The sequence below is a fragment of the Oncorhynchus tshawytscha genome, linkage group LG11 (genome assembly GCF_018296145.1).
Source record: "Oncorhynchus tshawytscha isolate Ot180627B linkage group LG11, Otsh_v2.0, whole genome shotgun sequence".
In the NCBI taxonomy this organism is placed as follows: Eukaryota; Metazoa; Chordata; class Actinopteri; order Salmoniformes; family Salmonidae; genus Oncorhynchus; species Oncorhynchus tshawytscha.
Window position 1 is genome coordinate 27,015 of NC_056439.1, and position 17,271 is coordinate 44,285.

Below are 17,271 nucleotides of genomic sequence, written 5' to 3' on the forward strand. Positions count from 1 at the left end.
GGCATTGACTAAAATACTAGTAAATTGAACACAGTATAAAATATATTATATGAGATGAGTAACGCAGTAAGTAAACATTATTAAAGTGACCAGTGATTCCATGTATAGTGAGGCAGCAGCCTCTAAAGTGCAGGGTTGAGTAGACAACAGATACGCCAGTCACATGTCAGTCATAAGATATGAGGATGCAACATAAGATACACATCTATTTGATATGAGAAAGTGTTCGATGTAGAACACGAATTACAGTAACCCATCACGTGTGTATTGATTTATTTCACCATCTAACCACATTGTCATTGCACATGAGAATATTGACCTAAGGCCAACATACCATACCAAGCACACAATAGGTTTCACCATATCAACACTTCAACCCACATACTAGGTGACTGAATTGATTCAGTGCCACACATCATAACACTAGACATTAGTAGTCGATCCACATTCTGCCCTGCCAGCGATTGGTAGTTTAAGATCGACATGGCAATGGCTGGGCGAGGAGCAGCCACTGACTAAAGCAGATTGGGAGTGACAGCCCCTACCAGAGTGTTAAGCCGGCTGCTGCTCTTTCTAACTGCCCTGCTAGTAACCCCCTACAGCAGCACACAGCACAACTTGTCTAAGGTAACCTTTCTTTACTGATGGAAAATCTCAAATCTATAGTGGTCCCACATTGACTTATGTCTTGGCATCATCCAACATTGTCACAAAAGTCTAGTTCAACGGTCACCAACCCGAAATCCCAGAGAGCTCCAGTCAGTGCAGACTACTGCTCCGGGCCAACACTAAGCTCCAGGACTATGGTCAATCACCAGAGTCTGTACCCAGCCAGACTCACCTCTCTTAGGGGGATGATGAGGCTGCACAGGGTCTCCTCCTTGGAAGTGAAGCAGATGTAGTTAGTGGAGACAAACATCTGGCCCAGGATGTGCATCTTGTTGAAGGGGGTCCAAAGGGTGCAGCCCGTGTGTCCGTCCAGCTTCTCATCCTTGGGCAGACGGAACAAGGCCCGGTAACGCTCGCTCTTAGCCCTGGCATCCAGGTCCCTGGGTGAGACAAGGTTCAAGAGATTGTCTAGTCTAGAGACGGTCAAGAATCTAATACGGAACAATCTGTTGTCTTTAAATAGCAGCAGTAAATTGAGACTAACTGTCGGTGCAGTTCTTGACACAAACCGGTGCACCTGGCACCTACTACCATAACCTGTTAAAAAGGCACTTAAATCTATTGTCTTGCCCATTCACCCTGAGAATAGCACACACACACACACACAATCCATGACTCAACTGTCTCAAGGCTTGAAAATCCTTCTTTAACCTTTCTCCTCCACTTCAGTCTATATCATGGAAAGAGAAGGCATTCTTAATGTTTTGTACGCAGTGTATTTCCATACAAATGTATATATTCCAAATACCTTTACAAATACAGTGCCTTGCGAAAGTATTCGGCCCCCTTGAACTTTGCGACCTTTTGCCACATTTCAGGCTTCAAACATAAAGATATAAAACTGTATTTTTTGTGAAGAATCAACAACAAGTGGGACACAATCATGAAGTGGAACAACATTTATTGGATATTTCAAACTTTTTTAACAAATCAAAAACTGAAAAATTGGGCGTGCAAAATTATTCAGCCCCTTTACTTTCAGTGCAGCAAACTCTCTCCAGAAGTTCAGTGAGGATCTCTGAATGATCCAATGTTGACCTAAATGACTAATGATGATAAATACAATCCACCTGCGTGTAATCAAGTCTCTGTGTAAATGCACCTGCACTGTGATAGTCTCAGAGGTCCGTTAAAAGCGCAGAGAGCATCATGAAGAACAAGGAACACACCAGGCAGGTCCGAGATACTGTTGTGAAGAAGTTTAAAGCCGGATTTGGATACAAAAAGATTTCCTAAGCTTTAAACATCCCAAGGAGCACTGTGCAAGCGATAATATTGAAATGGAAGGAGTATCAGATCACTGCAAATCTACCAAGACCTGGCCGTCCCTCTAAACTTTCAGCTCATACAAGGAGAAGACTGATCAGAGATGCAGCCAAGAGGCCAAAGATCACTCTGGATGAACTGCAGAGATCTACAGCTGAGGTGGGAGACTCTGTCCATAGGACAACAATCAGTCGTATATTGCACAAATCTGGCCTTTATGGAAGAGTGGCAAGAAGAAAGCCATTTCTTAAAGATATCCATAAAAAGTGTCGTTTAAAGTTTGCCACAAGCCACCTGGGAGACACACCAAACATGTGGAAGAAGGTGCTCTGGTCAGATGAAACCAAAATTGAACTTTTGGCAACAATGCAAAACATTATGTTTGGCGTAAAAGCAACACAGCTCATCACCCTGAACACCCCATCCCCACTGTCAAACATGGTGGTGGCAGCATCATGGTTTGGGCCTGCTTTTCTTCAGCAGGGACAGGGAAGATGGTTAAAATTGATGGGAAGATGGATGGAGCCAAATACAGGACCATTCTGGAAGAAAACCTGATGGAGTCTGCAAAAGACCTGAGACTGGGACGGAGATTTGTCTTCCAACAAGACAATGATCCAAAACATAAAGCAAAATCTACAATGGAATGGTTCAAAAATAAACATATCCAGGTGTTAGAATGACCAAGTCAAAGTCCAGACCTGAATCCAATCGAGAATCTGTGGAAAGAACTGAAAACTGCTGTTCACAAATGCTCTCCATCCAACCTCAGTGAGCTCGAGCTGTTTTGCAAGGAGGAATGGGAAAAAATGTCAGTCTCTCGATGTGCAAAACTGATAAGAGACATACCCCAAGCGACTTACAGCTGTAATCGCAGCAAAAGGTTTTCGCTACAAAGTATTAACTTAAGGGGGCCGAATACTTTCGCAAGGCACTGTATATGTCACACATTAAAATACATTTGGCCAATGTTTTATATTTCCCATGTATCCTAAAATGCATCCCAAAAACTATTTCAAATGTTTTTTTTTCTTTGTATGAAAAATAGAATAAAATCAGGTCAATGTAGTGAAAGAGCCATTTGCAACCAAGTATGACAGTATAATGCTTCAACAGACATCTGGATGGGGCAACAGTTACTACTACAACAGACATCTGGATGGGGCAACAGCTACTACTACAACAGACATCTGGATGGGGCAACAGCTACTACTACAACAGACATCTGGATGGGGCAACAGCTGCTACTGCAATAGCTATCTGGATGGGGCAACAGTTGCTACAATAGCCATCTGGATGGGGCAACAGTTGCTACTGCAACAGACATCTGGATGGGGCAACAGTTGCTACTACAATAGACATCTGGATGGGGCAACAGTTGCTACTACAATAGCTCTGGATGGGGCAACAGTTACTACTACAATAGACATCTGGATGGGGCAACAGTTACTACTACAATAGACATCTGGATGGGGCAACAGCTACTACTACAACAGACATCTGGATGGGGCAACAGCTACTACTACAACAGACATCTGGATGGGGCAACAGCTACTACTACAACAGACATCTGGATGGGGCAACAGTTACTACTACAATAGACATCTGGATGGGGCAACAGTTACTACTACAATAGACATCTGGATGGGGAAACAGTTACTACTACAATAGACATCTGGATGGGGAAACAGTTACTACTACAATAGACATCTATATAGGGCAACAGTTACTACTACAATAGACATCTATATAGGGCAACAGTTACTACTACAATAGACATCTATAAAGGGCAACAGTATGGGTAGTGGTTAGAGAGTTGGAATCTGTCTTGAGGGAAATACATTTCAAAGTCTTGGGCTAATGAAGCAAACTTGGGTGTTCAAAGTTAGTAGCGCCAGTAAAAGTTCAGCTGTACCTGAAAGGATTATGACAAAGTCGTGCTGTAGATTTAAAGAATGCAAGTGTCTGTGAGCCAAACTACTAGAAAGGAACCCAGTTTAAATATACTACTAATGTCTCCTCAGCTGGTTTTCCTCCAGGCACGTTGGAACAAGACTATACATACCTTTCCTCTGAAGTCATTTTTGTTGTTTGTTGGTGGTCTTATGTAGTCATTTAGTTAAGTCGTGGTATATTGTTTATTGAACTGTGTAAAACTTACAATGTCATGCAACCACATGGAATGGTTGTGAATGGTTATAGGTCACGCGCAGCAAAGAATTTAGTGCAGCATTATAAATGACTACATCATGACTAAACTTACTGCATCTCCCCAGAAACCAATCCTCCGCAACTATCAACCGGTCCTATTGAGGGGAGACCAACAGAAATCTCTCAACTACAACATCCAGCCTCACCAAACCTCCCCAGAACTTCCCAGAATCCCCTCCACCAAACCTCACCTCTTGAGGGCAGACACCTTTTTGGGTGTCTTCCTCTTGAGTTTGGGCAGAGAGCGGTCCTGCTCAAAGCCCTCGTTGTCAAGGAGCTGTCTCATGGCGATGTTGGCCAGTTGCTCCATCAGCTTGAAGGTCTCGTTGATGTTGAGGAAGACCGAGAAGACGTGCTCAGCCACCCGCGTGCTCACCTTGACAGATGAATGGAAGCATGAATGAAGGTTAGAGGGGTGTATGGATGGATAAAGAGACATTAAAGTGATGGTAACATGCAGTATAGTTGATATGATTTACAAGGCTCACCTTGACTGCATCGGGGAGGAGGAGCGTGGCGCTTTTCTCCAGCTGGGTGATGTCGGCCCAGCGGATCACCAGCTTGGCTGAGGGGGGGAAGAAAGAGGGTGAGAGGGGGGAAGAAAGAGGGTGAGAGAGAGAGATTGAAGACAGATGGTTGCATTTATATATTTTTGAGTTGCATAAGAGCTGATAGTTTGAAATATACATCACTTCATCTTAAAAATTACATTGTATCCACCCAGAAAAATATTTTTTTTGGGACTTCTGAAGGGTCTTCAAAAGCTATGCATAATCAGTAGGTAGTACTAACCAGTTATGCAGTGGTGTGTGTACCTGTGCCAGCATGCCAGTGGTCCCTACCTTCTTTCCCCAGCAGGTAAGAGTAGAAGCAGATGTGGTTGATGCTGAGGTAGAGCCAGCCCTGCCGGGGCACATGGCCCTTCCAGTAGCTACATGAGTAGTAGTTGACCAGCTTCTCCTCTTCAGGCATGCCAAACAGCTTACGGAACGTACAGATGGCCTCCTTGAATTTGTCAGTGTCATCGTCCTCCTTCACATCGTGGTTCTTGTTGTACTCGGCGATAATACCCTGGGGCAAGAGACCAATAGAGGGAGTGAAGGACTTTGAGAGAGACAATCAATAAAAGTTAAACAATTCATTTTCAAATAGAGATAGCTAGAAAGTGAGAGAGTGAGTGGCAGACAAAGTGAGAGAACTAAATAAATCTTATCTGGCTTGCTTTTGTAATCTATTCATTGAGTAAGAACTACTTCATCACCATACAGATAAATACAGAACCTGATTTAGAGGCTGTGTCAGGAGCTGGACCTGTTCTTAGGTTATAATAGTAAATACAGCCGGGCTTCGTTATTTTGCCCCTGGCAGGAGTCATTTTGGCAATACAAGTTTGACTACATGCTAGACTAATATTACACCTGGCATGACGAACATGTCACAGTCAAACGTCATACGTTTCAATGTCAAAACGAATTGCTGACAACCACCATTACTACTGTCACAAACACCATTACAAAGATTTGTGAAACTCCACAAACCCCACCATGCAACCGCTCTACACATAACCAACCTTCCAAATCCCAGAGAAGTCCATACTGTTTCTTTAGAGACAAGCATCTGCTAAGTGACTCATATATACCCTAAACAGTACCTGAACTTTGCCCTTGACAAAGGTAGTGATGTCATTCTCGTTCTCAAAGATGGACAGTGTCTGCAGGAGGTTCTGCTCCAGCCACTCCCAGTGCTCTGTGATCTCCTTACGGGAGCACCCTATGGAACGAGGGAGGGGAGAAGGAGACGGTGCATCAGGGAACTTGATTACAAGAGGCTCCCAGGAGAATGTGGAGGCATGGAGTTTCACGCATTCCTCATTTTCTTTGAGACATTACAGCATGTCGACTGAGACGCTCTTCATCATTCTTACAATTGTATGCAAATTGAACATGTGTAGCATAGTTGGAATCCTAACCTACTCTTCTGGATACTAAGTAGTATGGAGGTACATGATTCAGGATCAGTAACAGACAGACGAGGGGAGACAGTACAGACAGCAGTAAAAAGCTGTTCAGACGGCTAATCAAGACTACTAGACACAACCCACCAGGCTATAAACCTAGGTGTTATTTTAGACTGACCTTACATTTATTTAACAAGGCAAGTCTGTTAAGAACAAATTCTTATTTAAAATGCCGGCCTAGCAACAGTGGGTTAACTGCCTTGTTCAGGGGCAGAACAACAGATTTTTACCCTGTCAGCTCGGGGATTCAATCTAGCCACCTTTCGTTTCCTGGCCCAACACTCTAACCACTAGGCTAGGGAGTTGGGCCAGTGAAGGCCCACATCAGAAATGTGACCAAATCAGCTTAGAAATATTGTCAAAGTGTGACCATTCCTCTGTCAAGCCCACACTGACTAATGCATGTTTTTATTACTGACAGGCTTGATTCTTGCAATGCAATCCGGTCTGGTCTCCCCCCCTCAACAAAAAAACATTGGCCAGCTTTAATGAATTCAGAATGCAGCAGCACGTGTGCTTACAAAAGGCCAGGAGGAGAGCACACACACCACCTATTTTAAAGTCACTGCATTGGTAAGCCAGTTAGTTTTAGAGTGGATTTTAAAATTGCTTTATTGATTTTTAAAGCACTACGTGGGTTTGTACCTGAATACATGTCTGATATCTTAAAAGCTTATGTGCCGGGTTGTCCCTCAGATCATCTGTCACTGGCCTTTCAGCTGTTCCAAAGGTCACTCAGAACCACAACGTTTGGTGAGGCTGCCTTCAGCCACTATGGTCCTGGCATTTAGAACAGCCTCCAGACATGCTTTTACTTAGGGTTATTTTAATCATATATATATATATATATATATATATATTCCATATATAATCACATGTATTTTAATGCATTAGTCTCATGTGTACTGTTATTTTAAGTTCTCTTAAAAAAATGTATTGTCTTAGTTATTTGTATAGAAAACTTTGTTTTTATCTTTTTCACCTTTCATTTGTTCATCACTTTGAAACACATCCTGTAAGAAATGTGCTATATAAATAAAGTTTGATTAAATCTAGACAGCCCAGCCACTGACATTACTTGGCCATCCCCTCTGCTCGGCCTACATTTACTACCACACATATGACGATAAGCTCATGGCTAGAGCGCTATTGGCTAATTAGCTTCAGATATGTTACGATCCTACTTAAAAAAGGTGAAATAATAATGCCCTGCAATACAGCACACCTTAAATTCAGGGAGAATTTTTAATAGTATTGGCAGGTAAATCCCTATTGGTGCTACTGTGGCTACTTGTTAGCAGCTACTTAGCGCTAGTGAAATCTGAGAGCCAGTCCAGGCAGAGCCTGCTAGCACAGAAACCTCAGTGTCCACTATCGTTAGAGGCCTCATCCGTCATCCATCTCCCCTATAAGTAGCCCACTGCTGCTCATCTCTTAGCTACATTAGCGATGATGTCTGGCAGACAGACTGCTCCACGCTCCTTCTGTGCTGGAGGATGGGCGGATAGGGAGAGGGGAGGGAGGAGTGGTTGCCATTTCAAGGCCAGCCCTCAGGAGTCTTCTTCTCTGGGCTTCCATTTCAGAGAGGGTCTTCTCTCCGGTTTCTTTCCCCTAGGGAGCACTCACTAAGGCAAATACACATGCGCGTAGGTCTTTTTCTCCACCATCTCCGTCCCCCATAAAGCCAGATTGAGCTACAGGCCTTTCTATTGTATCATGGATGCTGTGTGTGTGCAGGACTTTCCTAAGTCAACTTGTATAATTTTGTGACTAGAAAAGTCAAATTGTTGTGATGCAATTTGTGTTTTGATCTTATTATTTCCGTGATCATTTCATTTTGGGTCATACAATGTAAAATAACAAAGTTATTTCTATCAATGTTATAGGACTTAGGAAAAGTTTATATTCTAATACCGACTTTGTCATCAGTCCTTTGTATTGGTCTAGACTATATGTCTGACAGATGAGACTTCAAAACAAAAGTCAAAACATTACCAGGCATGACCTACCTGGTACCCAGACCCCTTAAAACTAAAGAGTCAAGTCAAACTCATCATAGTCAAAACCGTTGCATTTATTTAAAAACAGAGCCATTGTTCATTACGTCTGGGGAGTATAGTTCTGAAGCCTCTCTTTACTTACACAATGATCCCTCTTTAAAAATAAACCCTTCCTTTCCCGTCCGCTTGTCATGGGTCCGTGGGATTGCATTATGGCTCCTCCAGAGTAATAAATTATTTGTGTGACATAACTCCTCAAGGAAAGAGGAAGGTGAAGATTGGAGTTTCTGTGATGTCACAAACCATTGTAACTAGCCAGAATAGGTGTGATGAGATAGCCTATTTGGTTGAGATCGTGTCAATATCTTACATTTACAGCCCTGAGTTAACCTTTTAGCTTTTCCATATAGGACATTAGGGTGGTTAACCCTTTAACATGCAAAGAGACAGTGTTAACAGATGAAGTCAGCAGATGTAATGTAAGATTTACCATGCTAGCTAATTAACTAAAAAAAAGCATGACAGCCCCTCATATTTTGAGCGAATCATCAACATCGATTCCCATTCCTGGTATCCGTTTCCCCCCAGTCTAGCCCTTTAAGAGCAGTGGGCCATGGCGTGATGCTTGGCATTAGCAGGAAGTGAGAACATGGTGCAGGAAGAGAGGGCCTTGTGTGGGAGGGGGGAGAGAAAGAGCGAGAGAGAACTATACACAGACACACACAGTACACACCATGAGCAATGATCCAGTAGATTAGGGAGTCAGGTGTCTGGTAAAGGATTCTGTAGGGGGCCACTCGAGCACTGGAGTCCAGCACCACGTCCAGTGTTCCCACCAACAGACCTGCGGTGGGAGGAGCAGGGAATACCGTGGGTTAGGGAGGGAGACACTGTGGGAATATCATGATCGTCTATACAACATTGTTTGTACGTTGAATAGATAATGCATTGATTGTCTTGAGGATGGAAAATAAAACCTGTAAGTGATCCAAGAACTTAAAAAGCAAATACAAACAAGTCATGAATCCTCCCCCTAAAAAAATGACTTCAAAGCAAAAACACAACAAAAGAGTTTCTGTTTTAGCCCATTTCGGACACGTAGCAAAGCAGCCCCCTCCACCATGTGAGACAGCAGACCGTTCTGGTACATTAACCCTTGTTAGACCACTTATGCACTCCTCGAAAGGCCCTTGATGGAGCCCTCCGGCGATGAGATCACCACTTATGAAATAGAGGGAGGAGGAAGGGGTATTTAGGGCTGACGGGCAGCTGTGGCTTTCCTGTCCTGACTGCTTCATGCCCAATTTATATTATAGGACCAAACTGAGCCACACAAACCAGGACTGTGCCCATATCTACAAAGCATCTCAGAGTAGGAGTGCTGAACTCAGATCGGTTTAGCCTTTTAGATCGTAATTAGATGGGTTTATATGGACAGGTGGGGACCTGATCTTATATCAGCACTCCTACTCTGATACATTTAGTGGGTGGGGTCTGGGCTGGCCTGGTTATACATCCACCATAGTTGCTGGAACTGTGCTGGAAAAGACACAGTGAAGAAATATCCCAGCCAGCACAGTACGGTTCTGGTTGGCACTAATGTGTGAATCTGGTATCAAAGTGGGGTGGATGGGCAGATGGCACAGAGCTCAGATTTCCCATGTGACAGATCGATGCGGAGAGAAGAAGGTGAGAGTAAAGTCACCTGGAATAAAAAGGACAAATCCCCTATAATCTAATGAACGAGGGATGAATCCCCTATAATCTAATGAACGAGAGAAGTGGAGAGATAGATGGACAGCTTATGGACTCATTACAGCTGAAAGAAGCCAATAACTCCCGTCTCTTTTAAAGAGTTGTTAAATTACCCTAATGCTTCTTATCTCTGATACAGTAATAATACATGACTAGTGTCTAGCTACTGTCTATTGTAAACCACAAGATCGTAAAATCAGAAGAAACTGGTACCACAATTCCAAAAAAAGAAAGAGTGGAGGAAAAACATCTGAAGTGATGAATACGCTAGTCTTGCTAAAGGCCTTTTGTTGTTGTTTTTTTATGCCTTGGGGTCTAACATGTCATCAAAGTTTGAGTGGAAATGACACTCCTTTTCCAACAAACTCAACCTTTGATAGAAAGAAGCTTTTTGGCTGCCATATTCCACAGTCGCCCTGAAACTTTATTCCCGGTGCGGGAATTTTACCATTGCCACGACAGCTTCTTGCCAGTCACACAGACCGAGATAGACGAAAAGAGCGATATGGGGAGAGAGGGGGACAGAGACAGACAGGGAGAGAGACAGACATGCAGAAAGGGAGCAAGAGAAACTAAAACAGCCAGTCTGGATGATATTCTTCACTCTGTACGTAATGTCTGCTGGAGGACTTCTGTGACACCACTCATTTATTCTTCCCTCCATACATAATGTCTGCTGGAGGACTTCTGGGACACCACTCATCTCCACTAGCTTTTCTAATGAAGACATCTGAACACAGTTACATCTCTGGGGCTCCATTTCTCTCTCCTGTTCTCTCTCTTTTAATCCTATGCAGGGCGCAATAAAAGGTTAGGACGAATTCAATGAGAAGTGCTTAAATAATGATTAAAGGCAAATAGATCATTAATATATCATTAACATTAATTGAATATGATAAAAAATGGCTGTAAATATCAGAGTGGGCCTTTAAGAGGCAGTAAGGACAATTCAGGTTTCACACTGGATGGTCGTAAACAATATGGCCGTCGGTTCTGACAGGTGTAAGGGCTTGAGATTTCCCATCTAAACTAGGCCTATACCTGTAGTTGCACTCACCGTGAACAAAACCCAACAGACAAACTTTCAACTGTATCTTCACATTAGTCACCATTGATAACTGTACAGAAACGTTATAATATTTATTTGTTTCAAGTGTTAACTGCAATGGCAAAAGCAGAACAAACACAGAGCTACAGTACGAAATCACGGGGAAACAGAAAATAAATTAGATGGGAGAGAACAGAACAGCTTGGCTGATAAGCAAAAGGTTTGTGTGTTAGCCTCCATTTCAAAGGGTTAGCACAGACACCGAAGCTGTTGTTGTTACTTGGGGCTGGCTAATGCAAGGATACAGGATCTGGGCCTTTCTGGCAAACATGTTGTGGGCATATAAGGACATTTTCAGTTTCAAACTTCAACCGGTTGTTTCTGTTGAACAGTGTTAAATCCAGTTCTGCACCCCCAGGGTTGCACATTTTTGGTCTAGCCCAGCACTAACACCACATTCAACTAAGAACATGATGAGTGGACTAGTTGATTAGTTGGTGCTGGGCTGGAACAAAATGTGCAACCATGGGGGTTACCTCAAGACATGGAGTTGCAGAACACTGAACAAATATCTGTGAAGCACCTCTCAGTTGGATAGGCAGGGCATGACCTGAACCCAGCGGTGTTGCAGGGATGTGTGTTAGGGGTTAACACAGGAAGCACAGGTGTCAAGCACAACAAAAGAGACCACTGACGAGTGAGACCCACTGAAGGATGACATCCTGTGACTTCCAGACTACATGCAACCTACAGCTCAAACCGCTCACTCCAAATAATCTGCACAGTTAAGATAAACAGCAATGGAGAGGATTAGTATGCACAGTATTTTATGAAGAAGGAATTAGTGCACCCTACATCATCGTGACAATATTATTGTTTTGATCAGTATTTTATGGGCTACTTTCCCTGCTTTCCCCCCTCAGAACACATGATCCTCCACCACGCTATAATAACAAGAGTTAACATGAGCTACTGTACTGTGGTGTTTTGTAATGGTGAAGAGAAGGCGGACCCCAGACCTATAGCCTAGTGTTGACCCTTTAATCCATAACATGAACTTTGGGAAACCACACAATTGTCTGTGACTATATGTTCCTATACATTTGAATGTACTTTCAACACCCCACGCGTAACTAACACACACGACCAAAGAAAAACAAGATGTAGAGAAACTAAGCTCCAATGATGAGAAATGCTTCCTTTGTTGTGGGTGAGGATGGAAAGAAACGAGCCCGTGTGTACATACAGTAGACTGGAGAACAGACCAGCATCATGTGATGTTTTGGACTTTTTATAGATTGGAGAAGCCAGGAAACAAGGTCAGAAGCTGGGCTGCCTATTGTTACTTAGCAAAGCTCCATTCTCTGTTCAGTTGAGACGGCTAGTTCCTACTTTCCACTCGAGTGGAAAAAAAACATCTTTGAGCAAAAGCAATCAGTTCTCCTCTCCTTTTCATCGGTCTCAATCCTGCTTTCTGTTGGGTCTATTTCAGTGTTTCATCTGGAAAAATGTATAGCAGTGGAGGGGAAGTTCCGATGGGGATTGAAGGAAGGGTCCCACCCTTGCTTTGGGGGTCTGGGTTCCCTGGCAGATATTTTTTATGGAGGACTGAGAAGCTCAGTACTGGTGACTTATTAAAAACAGACTTTCTAAACCAAAAATGAACATAAAATACAATTATCCTGACACCATCTAAAATATAACTTCCACATCCAGAAATTAGCGCAATAACACATGTAAAATTATTTCGGAAAAAATGTTTTTACATATTGGACAATGCATATAGTCTATGCATGGTCCATATTATCAGGTATGCTATTAGCAATAAGCATTATCACCTGTAGCCCAACTGATGCAGAGAAGAGCAAATAAATAGGTAGTCCCATGCTTCAGCCTGTCTGCAGTTACCCTATTTGGCTAATCATTAGCCAATTATTTTAACTAGTTATTATGCATAAACACAGTGAATATAATGTAGAGCTGTTAGGGTAACACACCCCCTGCCTGTACTTGAGGTAGGGTGGTGTTTTACCTCAAAGCTATCCTACAATTGACCAGTGTTACATTTATCCCAAATATCCCCCATGCACTAAAAACTGGATGCAGTTTGTGCATATTTAGGAGTTGAGAAATACACATGCATCGACTGCTTGTCAGAATGCATGTTTCCCTCCTCATGGCACTTGTAACTTGAATGTGCCACAAGAATAATATGTATCTTGCATAGAACACACAAAAACAAGCCGACTATAAAAGAAACAATTCTATTATGGGGTTACCCAATTTTTATATTCATTACTTGTTTGCAGAGGAAAAGTAAATGTGGACAGTTCTAGCATTGGCAGAAATATTTTCTCATGTTCCATATTGTTTTGGATGTGGCGGTAATGATTTTGCTGTGGAGCAGCACCACAGCAAATGGCTACAAGGAAACACTGGTCTATATTCTCCCAAGTACTGACACTGCACCTAATCACCCCACTGGCTGAGAATCAATATTGTTTCAAATAACAAGAACCTGATGCGAAGTAACACCATACATGATATTTGAAGTCATGTTTCTCTAACCTAACCCCCTGTAACACAGCTGTAGTGTTATTCCTTTTCTTCTTTCCCAAGCCTCAATGTGTACCTCCAGGTCAGAGGTCACCAGATAAGATAGATAGGTGACGTAAAGCAGCAGATGATTGTGTGGGTTATGTTCGATGGTCAAAGAGGTCGATGGTTAGAAGTCTAGTCCAAGTGTCTATTGAGGGCGATGTCATCAGGTCTACGTGATGTTAGTCACCCAACACATGTAGGCCTAGTAGAGTTTCAGGTCATAACAACTCCAAAATGTCACACTATTGTGAAATGTTAGGTAATATAGGTTGGCTTATTGTCCCTTGGATAGTGTTATTTCTGCATTGAAAGTATCATATGCTGAATAAGCTCCAATCCAACATTTGTGGTGGAAGGTAGCCTAGCGGTTAGAGCATTGGGCCAGCACCCGAAAGGTTGCTAGTTCTAACTCCCGAACCGACAAGGTGAAAAATCTGCCCATGTGCCCTTGAGCAAGGCACTTAGTCCAAATTGCTCCAGTGTCGCTGTAGATAATGGCAGACCCTGGCAGAGACACCACTCTCCGAGGGGGTCTCAAGGAGAGTGGGGATATGCAAAAACAAACATTTCCAATTTACCTGCGTATTAATACACAATTGTACAAGAGGGAAATAGAAAAAAATTTAAGCACCTACCAAATTACCAGTCAACATTTCAAAATTGAAGCTTGACATTTTTCAAATCTTATGACTTAAGATTGATTTTAGGGGAACTAGTCATCTATAATGAAACTGTACTATTTGTTTCTGTTTCTCAGTCTCTATAAATCAATTAAATTTAAAAAATGATAATGTTGACTTTTCCTCATATCAAGTAGCCTCATAAATATGGCTATAAATCAAAAAGCGTTGGCCCTGGTGCCCTTCCATATGCCCCAGGTGCTCGCTTGGCTTTCTCTGCCCGCTGAAAAGGGGTGTTTACTGGGCAGTGCCAGTCATTGTGCCCAGGCTCTCTCTTCTCCTCAGCAGGCCAACTGGCACACCACACAGTCCGCTCAGTATTCACATAACAATGACATCATCACATATCACCACCGCACGCTTTGTGTCGCTATCCCGAGACAATAGAGAGAGGCAGAGTGTTGGTTCGGGGGCTAACTTTCAGTCGCTGGCATGCGGGAAAAAATAATATCTCCGTCCTTCAGTACAATGTCAGAGAAATGTCTTGTTGCTGACCAATGAAGTGAGATACTTGCAGGCCATTTTGGCTCCCCTTGTCATATTCATTACTGGCTGGCTGACACTGAAGAGGGAGTGACTGACTGGCACTGAGGACAGCAGCACACAGTTCAACTCTCTTTGACCCACCATGACTGCGACGGCCAGTCTAGTCAAAGCAGGGCTACATAGATACTGTATAGAGAGGGCTATAGATATATTCATACAGAGTCATATCTATGGCTCAGAGTCAAAGACTTGGACTGAATCTACTGTACCTTTAATGAACCTGACTGACTTTTCAACTGATCATGTTCTATCCTTTTTTTTTAACAAGGTAGCATCATTCAACATCATTCTCAGAGTTGCGATGAGTTCAACAGACAGACTGAATCCAGGTCAGCCTGATTGGGATGGCACCCTATGCCCTACATTAATGCACTACCTTTGACCAGAACCCCATGAGCCCTGGTCAAAAGTAGTGCACTACATAGGAAATAGTACACCATTTCAGATGCAGACAGTCGCCACCACCTACGGTCCTTAAAATGATTGCTCCTCCCTGATGTAGCAGTCCTCCTAGTGACTGTGGACTAATTTGGATGGAGTGAGTGAAGTCGAAGAGGAGGAGATGAGTAGAGAAAGGAGAGGGAGAGATGATTCAGCATGTACTACTCCTGCCGGGAAGAAAGAGTGTGCCTTTGCTCTGCGTGTCTCCTTGTGTATGGGTTGTCTCGGTGGCATTCAAAATTCAGTACGGGAATGACACATCACCAGCCATTTTAACATTCCTGGGCGTGCTGGGCTCTAATCAATCACAGGTTCATTTCCATTTATTGGAGCCTTTTAACGGTCCCAAGTGCTGGAATTTGTCTTCCCTGTCAGGGGAGATGTGTCCAGCCTTATGTTAGCTAGCTAGTAGCCTAATGAGATTACAATTGGAGTGAACTAAGCACAGTCAATGATTATCTATTTAACAAATCTATGCATTTCTTTCCTTGTTTTGTTAATGGTTGAAAAGGTATATAGAAGGCTTACTCTTTGCAACAATATTAATTACAATTTTCCAGGATCACCTAAAGTACAAGGCCTACATAAATAGCCCAGATCTTGGGATGCTGATCAATAGGGTACATTAGCTGCTGAATGCCCACTAGCTCCATTGTATGTAGTTCTATGGGAGGTGGTCCATTAACGTACAACAATGGCCCTATGACTATTCTGAGCCTAAAACCTTATTCAGATAAAATCACACCTGCATTTGTCTAGTTATTGTAGCTCCTGAGTGGCACAGCGGCCTAAGGCACTGCATCTCAATGCTAGCAGCGTCACTACAGACCATGGTTCGATCCCGGGCTGTATCACAACCGGCTGTGATCGGGAGTCCCATAGGGCGGCGAGCAATTGGCCCAGCGTCATCCGTGTTATGGGAGGGTTTGGTCATCATTGTAAAATAAGAATTTGTTATTAACTGACATGCCTAGTTAAATAAATAAAATATAGTAGTAGGGGCTATTAGGGTCACGTGTCTATTCATTCATACAGGTCTACATCCCCTCATGCCATTGTCACCCCTTTGATACCCGTGACCGGACCTCTATCCCTCACTACGCATGCAATCTTCTCTCCATCACTAAACATCTGTGAGGCATGAATAATCTCCCAAACCAAGCGAGAGACCCGGCCAGAGAAGAATAATTTGGCTTGGCACTGCTTGCATCACAGCTGTAATAGCGTTAAATAATCCTAGCCAAGTATATCTGAACTCGACGATAGAACATTCGTGGAGTTGAGCTATGCTTGGCTACAATAATCCATGATTTAGAGACCGAGAGAGAGAGACAGTTATATGCATCTCACCCGCTAGTCCTCCTCTGCCGTCCCCGTGGCCCTTGCGTTTCTGGAGGATGAAATACGGATTTGCTCGCTCGGTTATCCACAACGCACCCGCCTGCAACACCTCTTCAGGGTGCACCCACATCTTCGTCCAGCGGATTCTAAAAGCACATCAAATCCAGCTGATTCAGGCGGTGCCTGTCAAATGAACTGGAATGCTGGTTCGGTCAGTCCAGGGGCTGAGGCTCGATGCAGGTCCACCGAATAACGCGTACAATTGGACAAGGACAACTTGGTTACAGTGTAGGTATAGAACTATGAGAGCATAAAGACCCTATTTATTCGCTAAAAACACGCTCTCCAAACTTCCATGCAAGAGGTGATTGGATTCCAGCCGTGTACGCCAAATATGCAAAAAAATGTGTGCAATACAATCAGTGGAACTAAATTACAAGGTGGCACAATAAAGCAGGTTTCGCATTAAAACAACCGAATATGACAGATTTCTGTAGGGATGGATCTGAGCGACACTTCGGTTCGGTCTTTGTTGTTTATTATCTGTGTTGTAACCGCTGTCAGGTGGATATCGCCGACGAGTCCTCGTTCATCGGTCGTCAGATATTTCAGAATGAGCGATGGTTGGACGCTAAATAATGTGCACACAAGCACGTTATATCCATTAGGCTATTTACAATGCCCACTATCCAACAT

The 17,271-nt window shown here is 43.1% G+C and overlaps 1 protein-coding gene across 1 annotated transcript in view; it reads right to left on the reverse strand.

Annotated features, from left to right (window-relative positions):
• Positions 1–16,925, reverse strand: part of LOC112232053 (TBC1 domain family member 9) — a 28,489-nt gene extending 11,564 nt beyond the window's left edge. The window contains 7 exon segments of the mRNA XM_042329617.1: positions 842–1,049; positions 4,338–4,522; positions 4,635–4,711; positions 4,989–5,217; positions 5,798–5,916; positions 8,897–9,007; positions 16,585–16,925. Coding sequence (XP_042185551.1) covers positions 842–1,049; positions 4,338–4,522; positions 4,635–4,711; positions 4,989–5,217; positions 5,798–5,916; positions 8,897–9,007; positions 16,585–16,705 — 1,050 coding nt within the window. The 5' untranslated portion in view covers positions 16,706–16,925.
• Between the last annotated feature and the right edge of the window lie 346 nt (positions 16,926–17,271).